This window comes from Nannospalax galili, unplaced genomic scaffold, assembly GCF_000622305.1.
Source record: "Nannospalax galili isolate Female #2095 unplaced genomic scaffold, S.galili_v1.0 scaffold1250, whole genome shotgun sequence".
Classification (NCBI taxonomy): domain Eukaryota; kingdom Metazoa; phylum Chordata; class Mammalia; order Rodentia; family Spalacidae; genus Nannospalax; species Nannospalax galili.
The window spans coordinates 1,490,515-1,505,263 of record NW_008328704.1 but is presented as its reverse complement, the minus strand read 5'-3'; the positions used below and the strand labels follow the sequence as shown (position 1 = coordinate 1,505,263).

Here is a 14,749-nt window from a genome sequence, read left to right as displayed (position 1 = left end):
CCCTACAGGGCTTTGTTTTCAAGGCAGACTCTCACTGCAGCTCAGGCTGAAACTCAGTCTCCCTGCCTCAGTCTCTCTGATGGTGGGATCACAAGTGTGTACCATACAGGACTCGCTGCAGGATCTCCTCCCCTCAATTTTTTGTTTATTTATTTTCATGTGTATGAGTGTTTTACCTGCATGTATGTTGGTGGGCCCATGTCATACAGTGCCTGAGGAGGCCAGAAGAAAGCGATCGAGTCCCCTGGAACTGGAGTTAAGAAGAGTTGTTACATGTGGGTGCTGGGAACCAAACCCAGGTCCACTGCAAGAGTGGCCAGTGTATCTCTTCAGCCCTCGCTGCAGGATCTTTACTCCAGATTTCCCAGTGTGTTCCTACCACCTGTGAACAGGTGCTCATGCCCTGTGGATACGCGTGTGAAGGGTACCTTCCAGATTTTCTGGGCTGGGCTGCTTACTGTGGGAGCAGTCGATAAGGAACAGGTATGGAGGGAGGCATGCCAGGCCATGGGTCCAGTATGCTGTTGTGCCAAAAAGCTCAGATCACAAATACCAGCTGAGAGACAGGGAATAGGAGTAGTATAATGTGAATGCCATCTTTAGTGTGTAGAGAGTATGTGAGTGTTGGAAAGCAGTCACCAGTGCCAGGGAATAAATGACAGAGTAACTAGGAATGAGGAGTGGCTGATGGGGACGAATGTAGACAGTGAGCACATCCTGGAAGACAGTGCTCAGTCCTGCTAACAAGATCTAAGTCACCCTGACTCCTCCTCACGAAATGAGCACACATAGCAAGAAAAGTCATAAGCTATTGGGACAGTAACTTTGTGCAGCTTTGCAGAGGAATTTGGCAGAATATATGGAATGCTTTAAGATGCGCGTCTTTTTGTCAAATAATTCTGGAGATTAGCGTAGGAGAAGAGCTGCTCCCCTCTGCCCACCTTACTCCAACCCTGTCCTCAGGAATGTCCTAACCTGGGGACACAGGGAGGGGTAGGGGAAGGTGGGGTGTAGGGGCAGGGAGGAGCCAAGTATTCTGGGGACAGCTTGGACTGGAAACACTCCCTGCAGTCCGTATTGAAGTGCCTTGTTTCTGCTGTGCTTCCAGATGAAGACAGTTAGTGTGGCCTTGGTCCTGTGCCTGAACGTGGGTGTGGATCCTCCTGATGTGGTGAAGACCACGCCCTGTGCACGCTTGGAATGCTGGATTGGTAAGTGCTTCACTCCCCCATGGGCACCTGCCCTACAAGTCTCAGAACCAAATTTCTTTTTGATCCTTTAAGTAACTTTAGATGCATTCACCTTTATTTTGTAGCAGAGAAAATTAATAAAGTCATGACTTGGTTTCTATAATTTTTTTTCCTTTTAAACTTGCTAGAATATGGCTTATGCCTATATGTGGTGCATAATGGAGCTACATGCACTTCTGAAAGGATGAATGGCTTGTGCCTGCGTGCAAGTGTATTCCTAGAAAAAGTGAATATTGCCATTTTCAGCAAAGCGTTGGCTCACACATCGTAGAGCGCGTACAGCGTGCTGAGGTCTGCCTGCATCGGCACTCCCAGCTTAGCCCTTTTAATCTGTACCTGGAGATGCCCGTTCTAGTGTTGTTCCTGAAACTGAAATTAGACCAGGGGACCCTCAGCTTGTGCCACTCAGGAGCACTTTCACTGCCTTCCTGAGGGTCTTTATTGGAAGCTCACACAAGAGTTTGCACATAAGTGCTCAAGCAGTGCGGAACACAGGAATTTCCCATCACAATAGGAGAAAGCAGCACAGAACAAGGCCATGGCCACTGACCCAGTAACAGCTTCCTTTGATTATATGTAGAAACATAAATGGGGGCAAGGGGCAGACAACCTGTCCCTGCATTCCAGCAACAGCTGTCTTACTGGTCTGCTCCCAGCATCCTGGGAGCAGATTTTCCCCTTCTCAAGCCTCTGCATCAGCAAATTCTGAAGAGTCTGTTAACAGTGAGACAAGTGCCAGGACCTGTTAACTGTAAGTGAGCAGAGTGCTCCTGTCCTTAAGGGACAAGCAGAGTAACTGCATACACAAAATCCTTTGCGGTGCTTTTAAATGTGAATTTGTGTGTGTGCATATGTGTGCATGTGTACCAGAGAACCTGTGGGAGTCAGTTCTCTCCTTCTACTGTGTAGGTTCCAGAGATTTGAACTCAGGTCTTCAGACTTGGCAGCACGAACCTTGAACTGGTGAGCCATCTCACTGGCCTCCTGCCCAATTTTTATGGCTAAGGAAAATGAAATATGTATGAGTTTTCCCTAAGTTGTTCTGCAGGTGAGCCCCACCTAGCTAATGTTACTTCACAGTCACATCAGGGGCACTTCGCTCAGAAGGACTTGTGCTTTGCCTACGTTGAGAACTTTTCATTTGCTCTTTACTAAGGTGGGTGTACCGGGTGGCCCTGGCCAAGTGACTCCCAGCATAGGTAAGGAAAAAAGAATCTAACGATTGCTTCTGTGCTCTCCAGCAGTCTGAATCTTATTTTGAAAAAAAAGATTTCCAGGGCTTGGAGAGGTGGCTTAGCGGTCAAGAGCACTGGATGCTCTTGCAGAGGACCCAGGTTTGGTTCCCAGCACCCACATGATGGCTAACAACCATCTGTAACTCCAGTTCCAAGGGATCTGACACCATCTTCTGGCCTCTTGTGGGTTAAAATAATATTTTAGCAGGGGCGGTTGCACATGCCTTTAATCCCAGCATTTCGGAGGCAGAAGCAGGTGGATCTCTGTGCGTTCAAGGCCAGACTGCTTTATATAGTGAGTTCCAGGCCAGCTGGGGCTACAGGGAGACTCTGTCTCAATAAAAGGACACACACATACATATATATATTTTAAAATTTATTATTTTTATTTTATGTGTATGAGTGTGTATGTGCCTGCATGTATGTAAGTTCACCTGTGTTGTGCAGTGCCTATGGAGGTTAGAAGAGGGCGTCAGGTTCCCTTTTAAGTGGAATTATGGATGGTTATTAGTTGCCATGTGGGTACTGGGACTCAAACCCAGGTCTTCTGAAGAGCAATTTCTGAGCTATCTCTTCAGCCCCTGGCCTCTGTGGGTTTTGCATGACATGGGGGCATGACATACATGCAAGGAAAGCATTCATACACATAAAAGATAAAAATAAATGAATTTTAAAAATTAAAAGAGAAACAAGAAAAAAAGAGATTTCCAGCATTGCAAGCAGAGAGTAAGAAGTTTCCTGGCTCAGTGACTGTTGCTTGGGAACTCTTGAGTACTAGGTGCTGCCCACAGGAAGTCTCCTTCAGGATGGGATCCCAGCTTGTTCCTGACAGGGAGGTGCCTGGAGGTTGCTGCTAGGTACCAAGGCATGGAGCCTGACCAGTGCCATGTGTTGCCCTGACTTGGTCTCCCGCTGTGGCAGGCCTTGAGGAGACGCTTTTGAAGACCTTGGCCCTGGTTCTGTAGTGTCCCTGACATTTGGCGGAGGACTGCAGTAGGGGTCTGCAAGCAGTGTCAGGTGGTACATGGTTTTCATTTATGCGGTCCGTCATTTGTGCTGTCCAACTCTGATGGAGCTGGGGCCTGCCTGACAGCACTGCAGCGGGTTTGTGGCGCTCTGTTCCTTGGGTAGAGGTGCTCAGAACCACCCATCCAGCTGCCAGCCAGTGCTGCGGCTTTCAGGCATGGTCAGCCAGCTGGGGAGAGTGGGGTTCCGGTTTACTTATGAGGCAATTCTGAAATTTTCACAGAGAAAGCTGGAAAGGTCTTGGTGGAGGCCTGTGTAGCTAGCCTGGAGACTTGGGGGGCAGCAGGCATGCCATGAACAGTGACTAAAGATTCGGACACTGTTGATGCAGAGAGGAAGGGTGGTGTGAGAACAGGAGGAGCCTGTGGAAGAGCCAGGTCAGTTCCAGAGGCCTGAAGATGGAGGGTCAAAAGCCTGTATAGGCCATACAGCATCTTGGCCAGTGAGGTGACGAGGGGACCTGATAGTGGTAGTTTCCAGGCTTGGCATGTACCATTGGGACAGGACCCTGGTAGGGCTGTGGGGGAAGTTTTCACTTACTGGGTTGCTGTCAACTGACTTTCAACGATGCTGCCATTTAGAAGGCTACAGACCTGTGTTTTATGTTTGGTCTCAGCATTTTGTGCTGTCAACAGAAATTGAAGACCTCATCAAGACCCAGCCTCCATTCATCCCAGCTTTGCTGTACTTGCCTAGTTGCTTTGAGTCTTGTTTCCTCCTGTAGAGAGGAGCTAACGGTGTCACCTACTTCATGGCTAGAGGGGATTGACTAGGACCTTGGACTCAGCTCCAGACAGAGACTGGTGTCGGCAGGGGCTTCCTTATATGAAGCCTGTATGCCAACCTCACTATCCACAAGCCATCTGGTCTGTTTGTACTGCTGTAACAAAACACATGCGCAGAGGTCATTAGTAATTAACAGAAGTTCACGGTTCACAGTTCTGCAGACTGGGAAGCCCAAGATCAAGGCACTAGCCAATGATGTGCCTGGTGCCAGGTTTCTGCTTCCGAGATGGTCCTTGAACACTGCCTTTATGTGGGACAGAAGGACAGAAGGGTATAGCTAGTTCCCTGCAGCCTTTATAAGGTCTCTAATCCCAGTTACAGGAGCTCTGCCTTTGCGACTTAATCCCTTCCTTCAAGCTCCATCTCCTAACACTGTCACATTGGAGATTTATGTTCAAACCTATGAATTTGGGGGACCCATTCACATCATAGTATCAACCCCGGTACCTTCTTCTCCTCAATACCCCACTGTCTACATCTTCCTCTCAACAGACCAGGGTGCCAGGTGCTTCGCTGCCCCTGTGTGGCTGAAGGATTGGTGCAGCAAGTATACCCCATTTAACTGTTATGAAGTCTGCTGGCTTGCGCATGCTGTGCTTTCAGGGCCAGTGTCTCCAGCAGATGTCAGATAGAATGCATGGTGTTCTCATTCTGTTTAACAGATTAAAACATGTAGTGTGCTGGGTACCATCAGCACATCCTGTATCTGCTGGAAGCTGTAACTCTGACTGTAGGTCTTGTAGGTCTTGTAGAGCTGCCTGTGCTGGGTTGTGACTGCTTAGATCTCAGAGGTGAGGGCCTTCGGGAGGATCTGTTCATCTTTTGTCTGTTTTGTGCACCTGTACATGTACCACCCGAGCTCATGTCAGATAGACTCCTCAGGCTTCTATGAACATGTATCCGTGCCTGTGAGGAGAAAGGCTGGATGGTACAGTACTGTGCTAAGGGCCGAATGGCTTTGCTCTTGGTGATGACTTCTTGTTGTGGCTGTCCTAGATACAGGACATGAACCATGAATGTCAGAATGAGACATTGCTGTCTGGTCCTGAGGAACTGTATGCTCTTGAGTGACCCTTGCCCCTCCTCTGCTGTGAAGATACTGCTTTGCCTTCTGGAAATGACTCCTGCTCTTCAGAAAAGCAAGCGAGGCTGTTTGGTTTTTTGGGCTGACATTAACTGCTACAGCAGCAGCACTGAAAACAGGCCCGCTAGCTGTGTGTGCCTAGTGCTTGTTAGGGCACGTCTGCCTGACAGCAGAGTGCAGAAGAGCTGACTGCTGAACAGGAGCTAGTGTAACGTAGCTGAGGACGTTTCCTGTGCCAGCCTAGTGACAGGCATGTGAGAAGGGGAAGGGATGCCCAAGGTTTGTCCAGCCACATGGTGATTCTGTTATCCCAAAGAATTCTTGGGTGATATGTCTTTGCTTGTTCCCAGGTAGACTATTTCTTCTCCCCTTGATCCTTGTGTGGGCATTAAGAGGCTCTGAGACAGTGTAGCTAGCTGCCCTTGTGCACAGTACATGCACAGAGCCTGCCACCAGCTGTGGAGATCAGACTGGAACCACAGATCAGAGACTAAGAGGTTAACCTTGTGGGTGGAGGTCAGGTGGGTGGGGCTCTGCAGCTGGACCAGACCTGCCTTTGAAGAGTTGAGTTTGGAGTTCCAGGTGGTTACTTGGACTCAGTGATCTGTTAGCTGCGGCCAGTGGCTCTTTGGGCTATGGCGTAGCTCTAGACCTGCATTTTGAACTTTCGCTTCTGGGAACTCAAGGTTCACAATACTGTGTTCTTTGTCCTGTTGTGCTGGTATCTCAAGGTGGTAACTCTGTTCCCCTCTGAGGGAACAGGGAATAACCACTTGCAGTCGGTTCCCTTACTCTTTTCCAGTGGAGTTGTGTGTAAACCCCAAGGCCTATATTTTAAATTGGTACCTCAACCAGCCTGAATGTCTGTAACAGATTTGAAGCTCCTGGTTTTTGATCAGAGCAGTTGACAGCACAGCAGTGGGGTTTGTTCTGCGACCATCTGGGGCATGAGGCTAGGGGCAGGCAAGGCCAGCTGTAGAGTAGCTTCTGCCCTAGATCCTCTTCCCTCTAGGGCTGAAGGTCCCTAGCTAGCCAGAGCTCAGATGGATCTGCCCAGCTCTGCATAGCCTTGTGGCCCAGGTTTGCCTTGGAGATCAGTGAGGAAACAGGCTCTGTGCTGTGCTTGCCGCTAATTATAAAATGCAGAGAGGCTACTATGATTAATAAGATGCAGTCATTAAAGGCCATTTCTAATTTCAAAGTAGCCCTTTTGCTATTTTGTATTTTCTCAATCAAAAATTAGTCGCTCAAGGTTACACAACTAATTAATGGCAGTATCCATGAAAGACATCATCTGATTTACACTCCATCCAGTAGGCAGCACTCAGCTAATAAGTCAATTAACAGATGTCTAAGTGTCTGCTAACTGCAAGGCTCAAAGAAGTATAGAGATTCTTTGAGCATTGAGCTCTGCATGCAGCGTTTGCTTTTATGTTTTTAGCACAGGGTAGCCTACGTTCAGGAAACCACACCTAATCGAAATGCATAATCAGATGGAATTTCCCAAACTGATGGCACCCATGATTCCCCAACACAGAACCATGGTACCTGGAGCCTGGAAGCCCAGCTCAGCCCCCTTCTAGTGCTGTCAGTGCTTGGAAGCATGCATCCTGTTCTTACTGTGCCTCATCTGAGTTGGGTGCTGGCTGGGCTCAGCTGGCCTCTGCTCTTTCTGGGTGGCCGTGCTCCTGGCCCTACTTTTCAGGATCAGGACCAGATCCAGGAGCCCACCAGGCTATGGAGAGTCTCTCGGAGGCATCAGAGTGCTGTCAGGGGAGGACACGCTAGTGGTTGGTAGCAGAGTACAGTTCTTTGGAAGGAAAGCCTAGCAGGGCATGGTGCCCAAGCATGTATATGCAGAGGTGCAGGTAGGTAATGGAGGGAGGGAAAGGCTCCCCCCATTACTGATTTCTAACTGCCAGCACCACCAGGGCTATCCCTGACCTTGGGCCAGGCCTGCCTCAGCTTCAGCACTCTTGGGCATTGAGGTGCTTGGCCACATTCCTTTGCATGTGACGTTTTAAGTATTATGAAATGTGGAGGAATTATGCTGAAAATCTACAGGTTAAGAAGAAATTAAAACCCTAAAGTTTTACATGAATGTCTGCTAGCTGCTTTTCCCACTCCTTTTGTCTACCCACTTGCTGTTAATTCACTCCCACATTCACTCACTTGATCAGTTCCTTCCCAGGTTCCCTATGAAACAAAACAGGAGCTAGATAGGCACTGGGAAACTGTTTATCAAGAGAATTAGTTTTAAGCCTTCGCTTTGTCAGCTCCACCTTGTCAGCTGATAACGGCAGCAAGCATGTCCTGGGAGTCCGTGTTGGCTGGACTATGATGTCAGAACAGTCATCACAGGCGGCCTTGTGCTCTGCTCTCTCCCTTTCTTTTCATGTCTCCCCTCTTCGGAGGAGATGAAATTAGCTGACCTCAGGGATTCCCAGTAGATTGGAGGTGATAGCCTTACTTGGTTGGCCCCTCCTTGTGTCCCAGTGGAGGCCAGGAGAGAAAGAGTGGGACAACTTCCAGGCTGTCTCTAGCACAGAGACTCCAGTGCCTCTGCTGGATACTGTGAGGTGTAGTAAGAGGGATGAGGGGAGGATGATGTGGGGGTGAAGTTTGCAGTGGGGGCCAGGGTAATGGGGAGAGGGACAGTTCTAGCCCTTTTCCTACTGGGAGACCTCAGGAAGTAACTCCTCTCCATATTTTGCACATAGTAAGAAATTGCAGATGTGACAGCCTTGTGGTTTTCTCTAAGATCTATGACCTCTCCAGTCGTGTGTATTTGGCTAGGTTTACATTATCATACCTGAGTTTCCTCCCGTTGAGGGCTTTAAGTCCAAATAGGTAGCTGTTGATTGCCCCCGAGATAAAAGTGCCATTACTGCACCAATGTCGTTTGCTGTGCTGGTCATTGATGTGGTTTTTAGGTCTTGAAGCTGGGCTTGGACCATCAATTGTTGTTCTCCCTTACCAGCTTGTGTGGTGCTCTTTAAAGCTATGAGAGCTGGCCTTCAGGGCAGGTGGCTTCCAGGTCAGTCCCAGCTCCACTGCTCCAAATACTGTGACTGAAGTATGCCTGTCTTCAGCAATAGGGTCTTACCTTCAAGTTGTGGGAGGCACTCAAGGACTGTGTGAGTAGCCTGTGTAATTTGGGAGTGTCAGACGACCCTGACCAAGGTTCCTCCTGGCACTGGTTCTTGGCTCTGTAGCCTTCAGCTATACACACAGACTCATGTAGGGATATTGTATGAGTAATTTTTCAGTAGGTTTTTGGACTAATATGATTCCCTCTGTTTTTTTATACCAGCTAGGCATTATTTACCTCTCCTCTCTCTCTCTCCTTGTCATATCCTCCTTCCCTTCCCTCCCCATTTTAAGTGTACCCGTTTCCCCTAGTTCTCCTTTGATAATTCCTATCTGCTGTGGTCCCACTTCTCTTGAGTGCCTTCTTCCCAAAGGGGCCTATTTATTTACTGCTGTGGGGAATGTAAATTGGTGAAGCCACTATGAAAATCAATGTGGAGGTTCCTCAGAAAACTACAAATAGGGCTGGAGAGATGGGTCAGTGGTTAAGAGCACTGGCTGCTTTTTCAGAGGTCCTCGGTTTGATTCCCAGCACCCACATGGCAGTTAACAACCTTCAGTAACTGCAGTTCCAGGGGAGACCAACACCTGTTTCTGACCATCAGAAGCATTGCATGGCGTAGGCGCACCTACCTACATGCAGGCAATACTCTCATACGTATAAAACAAAAATAATAACTAAAACATTTGAAAAAAAGCTGTAAGTAGGTCTACCATATGGTCCAGCTCTTCCACTCTTGGGCACGCACCCAAAGGACTCTCTATCCTACTTCAGAGATACCTGCCCTGTATCTGAGATACCTGCTCATCCATGTTCGTTGCTGCTTAATTCAAAATAGCCAAGAGTGGAAACAGCCTCCATGTTCACCACTGATGAGTGGGAAAAAAAGTGGCACATTTATACCATGGAATGTTATTCAGCTATTAAAAATGAAATTGTGAAATTTTCAGGTAAATGGAACATTTTGACCATCATTCTGAGTGAAGCAACCCAGAATCAGAAAGATAAACGTTCTATGTTTTCTCTCATATGTGGGTATTAGCTTCAAGTCTTTAGATATGTATGTTCCATTAGGAATATCCATAGAGCTTAGGAAGCTAGTAAAAGACGTTATGGGAGGGGAGCTCTTTCATGGGAAGGGAGATTAACTATGGTGATATGAAGGGATAGCGGAGTAAGAAACAGGACAGAGTAGAAGGGGCAGGGTGGGGCGTAGAATAAAGGGAGAAATATGGCAAGGGATAGCTAACACTAAAGACTTTTTGAAAAAATAATGTGGAAACCTGGAGAAGCTTCTAAAATATATACATGTACCTATGTAAGCAGTTTAAATGGAGGTACCCTATAGAGGGACAATGTGCCCTGACTAAGTACCTCATCCTAGCAAATAAAAACCCCAGTACCAGGAATGAGTTTCCTCTCAGTTGTTGGCTATTGGGATTCCAGAGACCCGCCAACATTCCAGGCTTTTGCTAGTGCTCTTAGTTGCCCTTCAGAACCTGATAGCAAGACCCTGTTGCTAAAGACGATATGTCCTTGAGTCACAGAACATGGAGAAACCAAGTGGGACTCTTCATCCCTACTGGTTAGCTTTCATAGTGCTGGAAGGTGCTGTGCACTCTACTAGGGGAGAAAAGTCATTAGTCCTACTCAGCTGTGAGCCCTGTGCACTACAGTAGCAACTGGCCTGGCGAGCAAAGCCTTCTAGTGCATTAGTGACACAAATGTTATGGGAGTAGCCAACTACTCTCTGATTGAATTTAAGGTCCATTCCACAAAATTGAACCTCTACCTGGCATTAGTACAGGGCCAAGAACCTGTGGCTAGATAGGTCATGGGCCCTAGGGTAGAAGGTACAGTACCAATATTCTACTGAAGGTACACAGTGAAGTATTAAAATGGCCCCTCACGGCTTATTGCTGTGTCCATAGATGAGAGTGTTAAAGAGGCTTCTTGCAGTAGGAGGCAGTTACTACAGAGATCCATAATTGCTCAACATGCAGAGGAAGACACTGCAGAGTGCTCAGCCTCAAAGGGACATTGATGTCACACTCTCTCCAAGGGTCAGGGATCTTCACGGAAGCCAGGGGTGGTGGGGGACAACAAGGGACTGGTACTTTCCAGACAGCAAGGCAGTTGCACAGCCCAGCTCTCAGCAGTTGTGACCGCACCAGATCAACCTAAGCTCAAGCTAAATCCCAGCAGGTCCCATCCCACACCCAAGAATATTTGGGCAACACCTACTAGACTCCATAGAGCTAACCATAAAAGAACATGAAGTTGGGTGGATAGGAAGGTGGGGGTATATGTGGAAGGACCTGGGGGAGGGGATAATGGTCATAATACGTTGTATGATGTTCTCGAACAGTTAGTAAAAATATTTAAAAAGAAAGGTTTCTGTTTGTTCATACTACCCTTTTTCTGCTTCTCTTTGTTAGTCTATATAGGCGGATCCTAATTTTAATTTTCTGGAGCTGAGGCTACAGCTTAGTTGGTAGAGTGCTTGCCTGGTATGGCATCCACCAAGTCCTGGGTTTGATGTCCAGCACCACATAAACTGGGTATGGTGGCACATATCTGTAATCCCAGCTCTGGGGAAGTGCGGCAGGAGGATCAGAAAGTCAAGATTATCTTCAGCTGCATAGCAGGTTTGAGTGAGGACAGCTTGAGTTGCATAAGAACTTGTCTCAGAAAACAGTGTTTTAATTTTTAGGAATGTAGCTGTCTCTCCCCTTTCCAGCTTTGTGGTTTAGGCCACAGCCTCCTGATTGGGGTCCTCGAGATTGTTCTCAGACCCTAGAACTGTTCTTACGGAGCAAAGGGAAACAGACTTAGCCATGTTTTGTGTTGCTGATAATAGGTTTGCACCACTGTTCTTTCAGAGACATTAGATAGTTTTCACCAGGCTTTGCTCAAAGCCTGTGTGTGGTTCCCAGCCTTTTCTGGAGCTCACACTGTAGTTTCCACAGTGGGAGGTTGCGTGCCTCCGTCTGTGGGTAGAGGTCCCTTCCAGCCACAGACTGTCACTTGATTTTGTGATTAATCTTATTTAAGAAATCAGAAAAATTAAATACTAAAAGCCCTGTTAGGAAAAAAGCTGTCCTCCTCCGTCCCGAGGTGTCTCTGCTGGTTCTTTTCTTGGATGTATATGCCTTTGTCCTTAGTTCCACATTTCCCCGCCAGGTTGTCCATGCGCTTACAATGAGCTCTCCTTCTCGTCTACAGGCATTGCAGTAGCCCTCCAGCCCTGCAGTCACCCACTAGGGCTTTCTGCTGCCGGTCCAGGTCCAGGTGTCCCTATTGCTCCCGTCTGACACCTTGGTCTCTAGTCCTGGTGCTCGGGAGCTGTACAGTTCACCTGCCTGTTTCCCTTTGCCTTGTTTCTGCCTTTGTTACTTTCTTTTGTAGTTTACTTTCCAAGACCACAAGGTAGACTTTATCCATGCTTTCGTATCTTAAAAGACCTTTATATTACTCCTTCAGAGTTGAATATTAGATTAAATTTATCTCATGGAATTTTTGAAGGCAGTGGACTGTTTTGTCTGGTTTCCATGTTGGGAAGCCTAAAGCTTTCCTAATTCCTGGGCTGTGTGTGATCTGCTTTTCCTCCCAGCACTGTTTTGTAGTGTGGTTGAGATGCGTCTAGATTGAGATGCGTCTAGATTGAATTTCCTCAGGTTTATCCTGTTTATGCTTCACTGAGCTTCTTGAATCTGTAAGTTTTTGTCTTTTGACAAGTTTGGGAAGTTTTTAGCTATTTTGTCTCTCATTCTGAGACTCCAGTGACAAGATGACAGAATGTCAGTCCTTTGTCATTGCCCAAAGGTCCCTGCAGGCTGGTTTCCTGGAAGCCATTCACTTTCTACAAAGAAACTGCATATTCTTCCAACATGGGGTTTTACAGCCAGTGGCCAAGAAAAATGAGAGATGTTGTCGCTGAGTGTGTGGAAAGTAGTGTTTGCGAGGGACTTTGGGAAAGTTGGGGCAGAGTTATGTTAGGTGCATGAAACCAAGGAGACTGGCAGACAATACAGGAAAGATCCAGAAAGAGCACCGCAGAGACGTTTCCATGTGTAGACTGTGAACACAAATGGAGATGTAAGACCTGGAGGGTCTGCAGAGGGCAGAGGTGGGAGTGCAGGACGCTGCCCACCTTGGAAGATGGGCTTTGGTGACGTCTGATGGAGAAAGTCAGGAGATACTGATCAGGTTGAAAGTGGTCCCTTCAGGGGCGTGGGGCAAGGGACCACTCAGTTTTTGTCTTTAAGTCTTATCATACTCTCTTGCATCTTCAGGCTTAGTGTATAGGAGGTGTACAGGAAGGCTCTGATTTAGAGGAGGGGCTGAAGATTCAGAGAAGGGGAATGGCTAAGGAGTTAGTTCCTGAGTCAGGCTGAACTGGCATGCTGGAGAGTGGAGAATGAGGATCTGTGGATGGGGGCTCCTGGTTTCCTGTTGAAAGAATACTTACTAACTTGAAATCAGAATCTTTGTGGGAAACAATGCTTAGAGCCATTCTCAAATTGTGTGTGTGGATCTGGAGGTCCTCAAGAGGTTGGAAGTATTTTTGTTTGTTTTTGAGACAGGGGCTTGCAGCCCAGGCTGACCTGAATCTCACTCTTAGCCAAGAGTAATCTTGAACTTCTGATCCTGCTATCTCCCGACTGCTGGTATTACAGGTGTGTGTCACTATACCTGGTTTATAGGGTGCTGGGACTTGAACCCAGGGCTTTGTACATGCTAGGCAAGCCCTCTACCAACTGCACTGCACTGCATCCTCAGTCCTGGAAATATTTTAATAAAAATCTTAGGACAATATTTGCTATTGTGGGACACCAGGCAAGGCATGGCAGCTACTCTTTTGAATGGTCAGCAACTGATACTGGAAGGTTTGCACAAGATTGCACTTAGGAACTTTGTATCATGGAAGAGGTAGGGGCTCATAAGACCACACCCTTCCCTAAGGGTTTTTTTTTTTTGTTGTTATTTGGTCTTTTTGAGACTGGGGCTCCCTGTAGACCAGGCTGGCCTTGAACTCACAGAGCTCCAAGTGCCTGCCTTGGAGCTCTGCCTCCCAAGTGCTGGTATTAAAGGCGTGTGCCACCACGCCTGGCCTCCTCTAAGGATTTTTTTTTTTTTTAATTTTGTGTGTATGCTTGTATTGCCTGCGTGTAGGTAAGTGGGCCCGTGTCGTGCAATGCCTGTGGAGGACAGAAGAGGCTGTTGGATCCCCTGGGACTGGAGTTATGGACAGTTGTTAGCTGCCATGTGGGTGCTGAGATTCAAACCAGGGTCTTCTGCAAGAACAGTCAGTGTTCTTAACCGCTGAGCCATCTCTCCAGCCCTCCCCTAAGGATTAAAAATTTTTTTAATTGAATTTTTGTGTATATCATACAGAAAGTCATCTTTATACCCCTTCCCCGTTGGCACCCTCCTGTAGCGCCCTCACTGGAGTTCATACCTTTTATCATTTGTGTTAAGGCCTGTCATGTCAAGTTAGTATCTCCAGATGTCCCTCAATGCAAGTTCATCCACTGGGGTCTAGTCAACTTATCTAGAGTCTCTCCCTTTAAGAAGATCAGCTCTTCCTCACCCAGTAGTAATCAGCTATCAATAATTCTTCGACTAAGATTGGGGCCTGCTGCTCATTTCCACGGTTCTGTGCTGGGTCTTGTGTATGCCGACACGGTTGCTGTAGGTTCATATGAGAAGAGTCCCAGGAGCCTGGAGGCTCATTTCTGTAAGGTTGTGCACCTCCTCCCTGGCTCTTAAAATCTTTCCACCCCCTCTTCTGCAATGATCCTGAGCCCTGGGTGGGCGGATTTTAATATAGGAGTCCTTTTCAAGGACCCACAGCCTACAGATTCTTATTCTCTGCATTTGGCCATTTGTGATCTTTTGCGTTCCTGGCCCTCTGTTGCATAAGGGCACTTCACTGTTAAGAGTTGAAAGACGCAGTAGTGTTCCCTGAGCCCTAGGTGTAGAGGTTGCATCCTAGATGTGCCGCTTAGGCTTGGACAATTCACAGAGAATCTCTGTGTGTGACCAGTTGTAGAACTCTGTCATTATCTCTGTGTCTTAAAAAACAAGCTTCTTTGATGGGTGGTGACTGGGATACTTGTCTGTAGATTTAAGGATCCATATTACATTTGTCTAGGGATGTGACAGGCTTAGAGTTTTCTCTGAGATCTATGACCTCTCCAACTGTGTGTATTTGGCTAGGTTTACATTACTAGACATGAGTTTCCTCCCATTGAGTGGGCTTTAAGTCCAATTA

General features: G+C 47.4%; 1 protein-coding gene across 3 annotated transcripts in view; it reads left to right on the top strand.

Moving 5' to 3' along the window:
• Positions 1-14,749, top strand: part of Rptor (regulatory associated protein of MTOR complex 1) — a 356,907-nt gene that overhangs the window by 69,208 nt on the left and 272,950 nt on the right. For all 3 annotated transcript variants that reach the window (XM_008828814.2, XM_017797024.2, XM_017797022.1), the window contains exon 2: positions 1,109-1,211. In XM_008828814.2, coding sequence (XP_008827036.1) covers positions 1,109-1,211 — 103 coding nt within the window. The remainder of the gene's footprint in view (positions 1-1,108; positions 1,212-14,749) is intronic.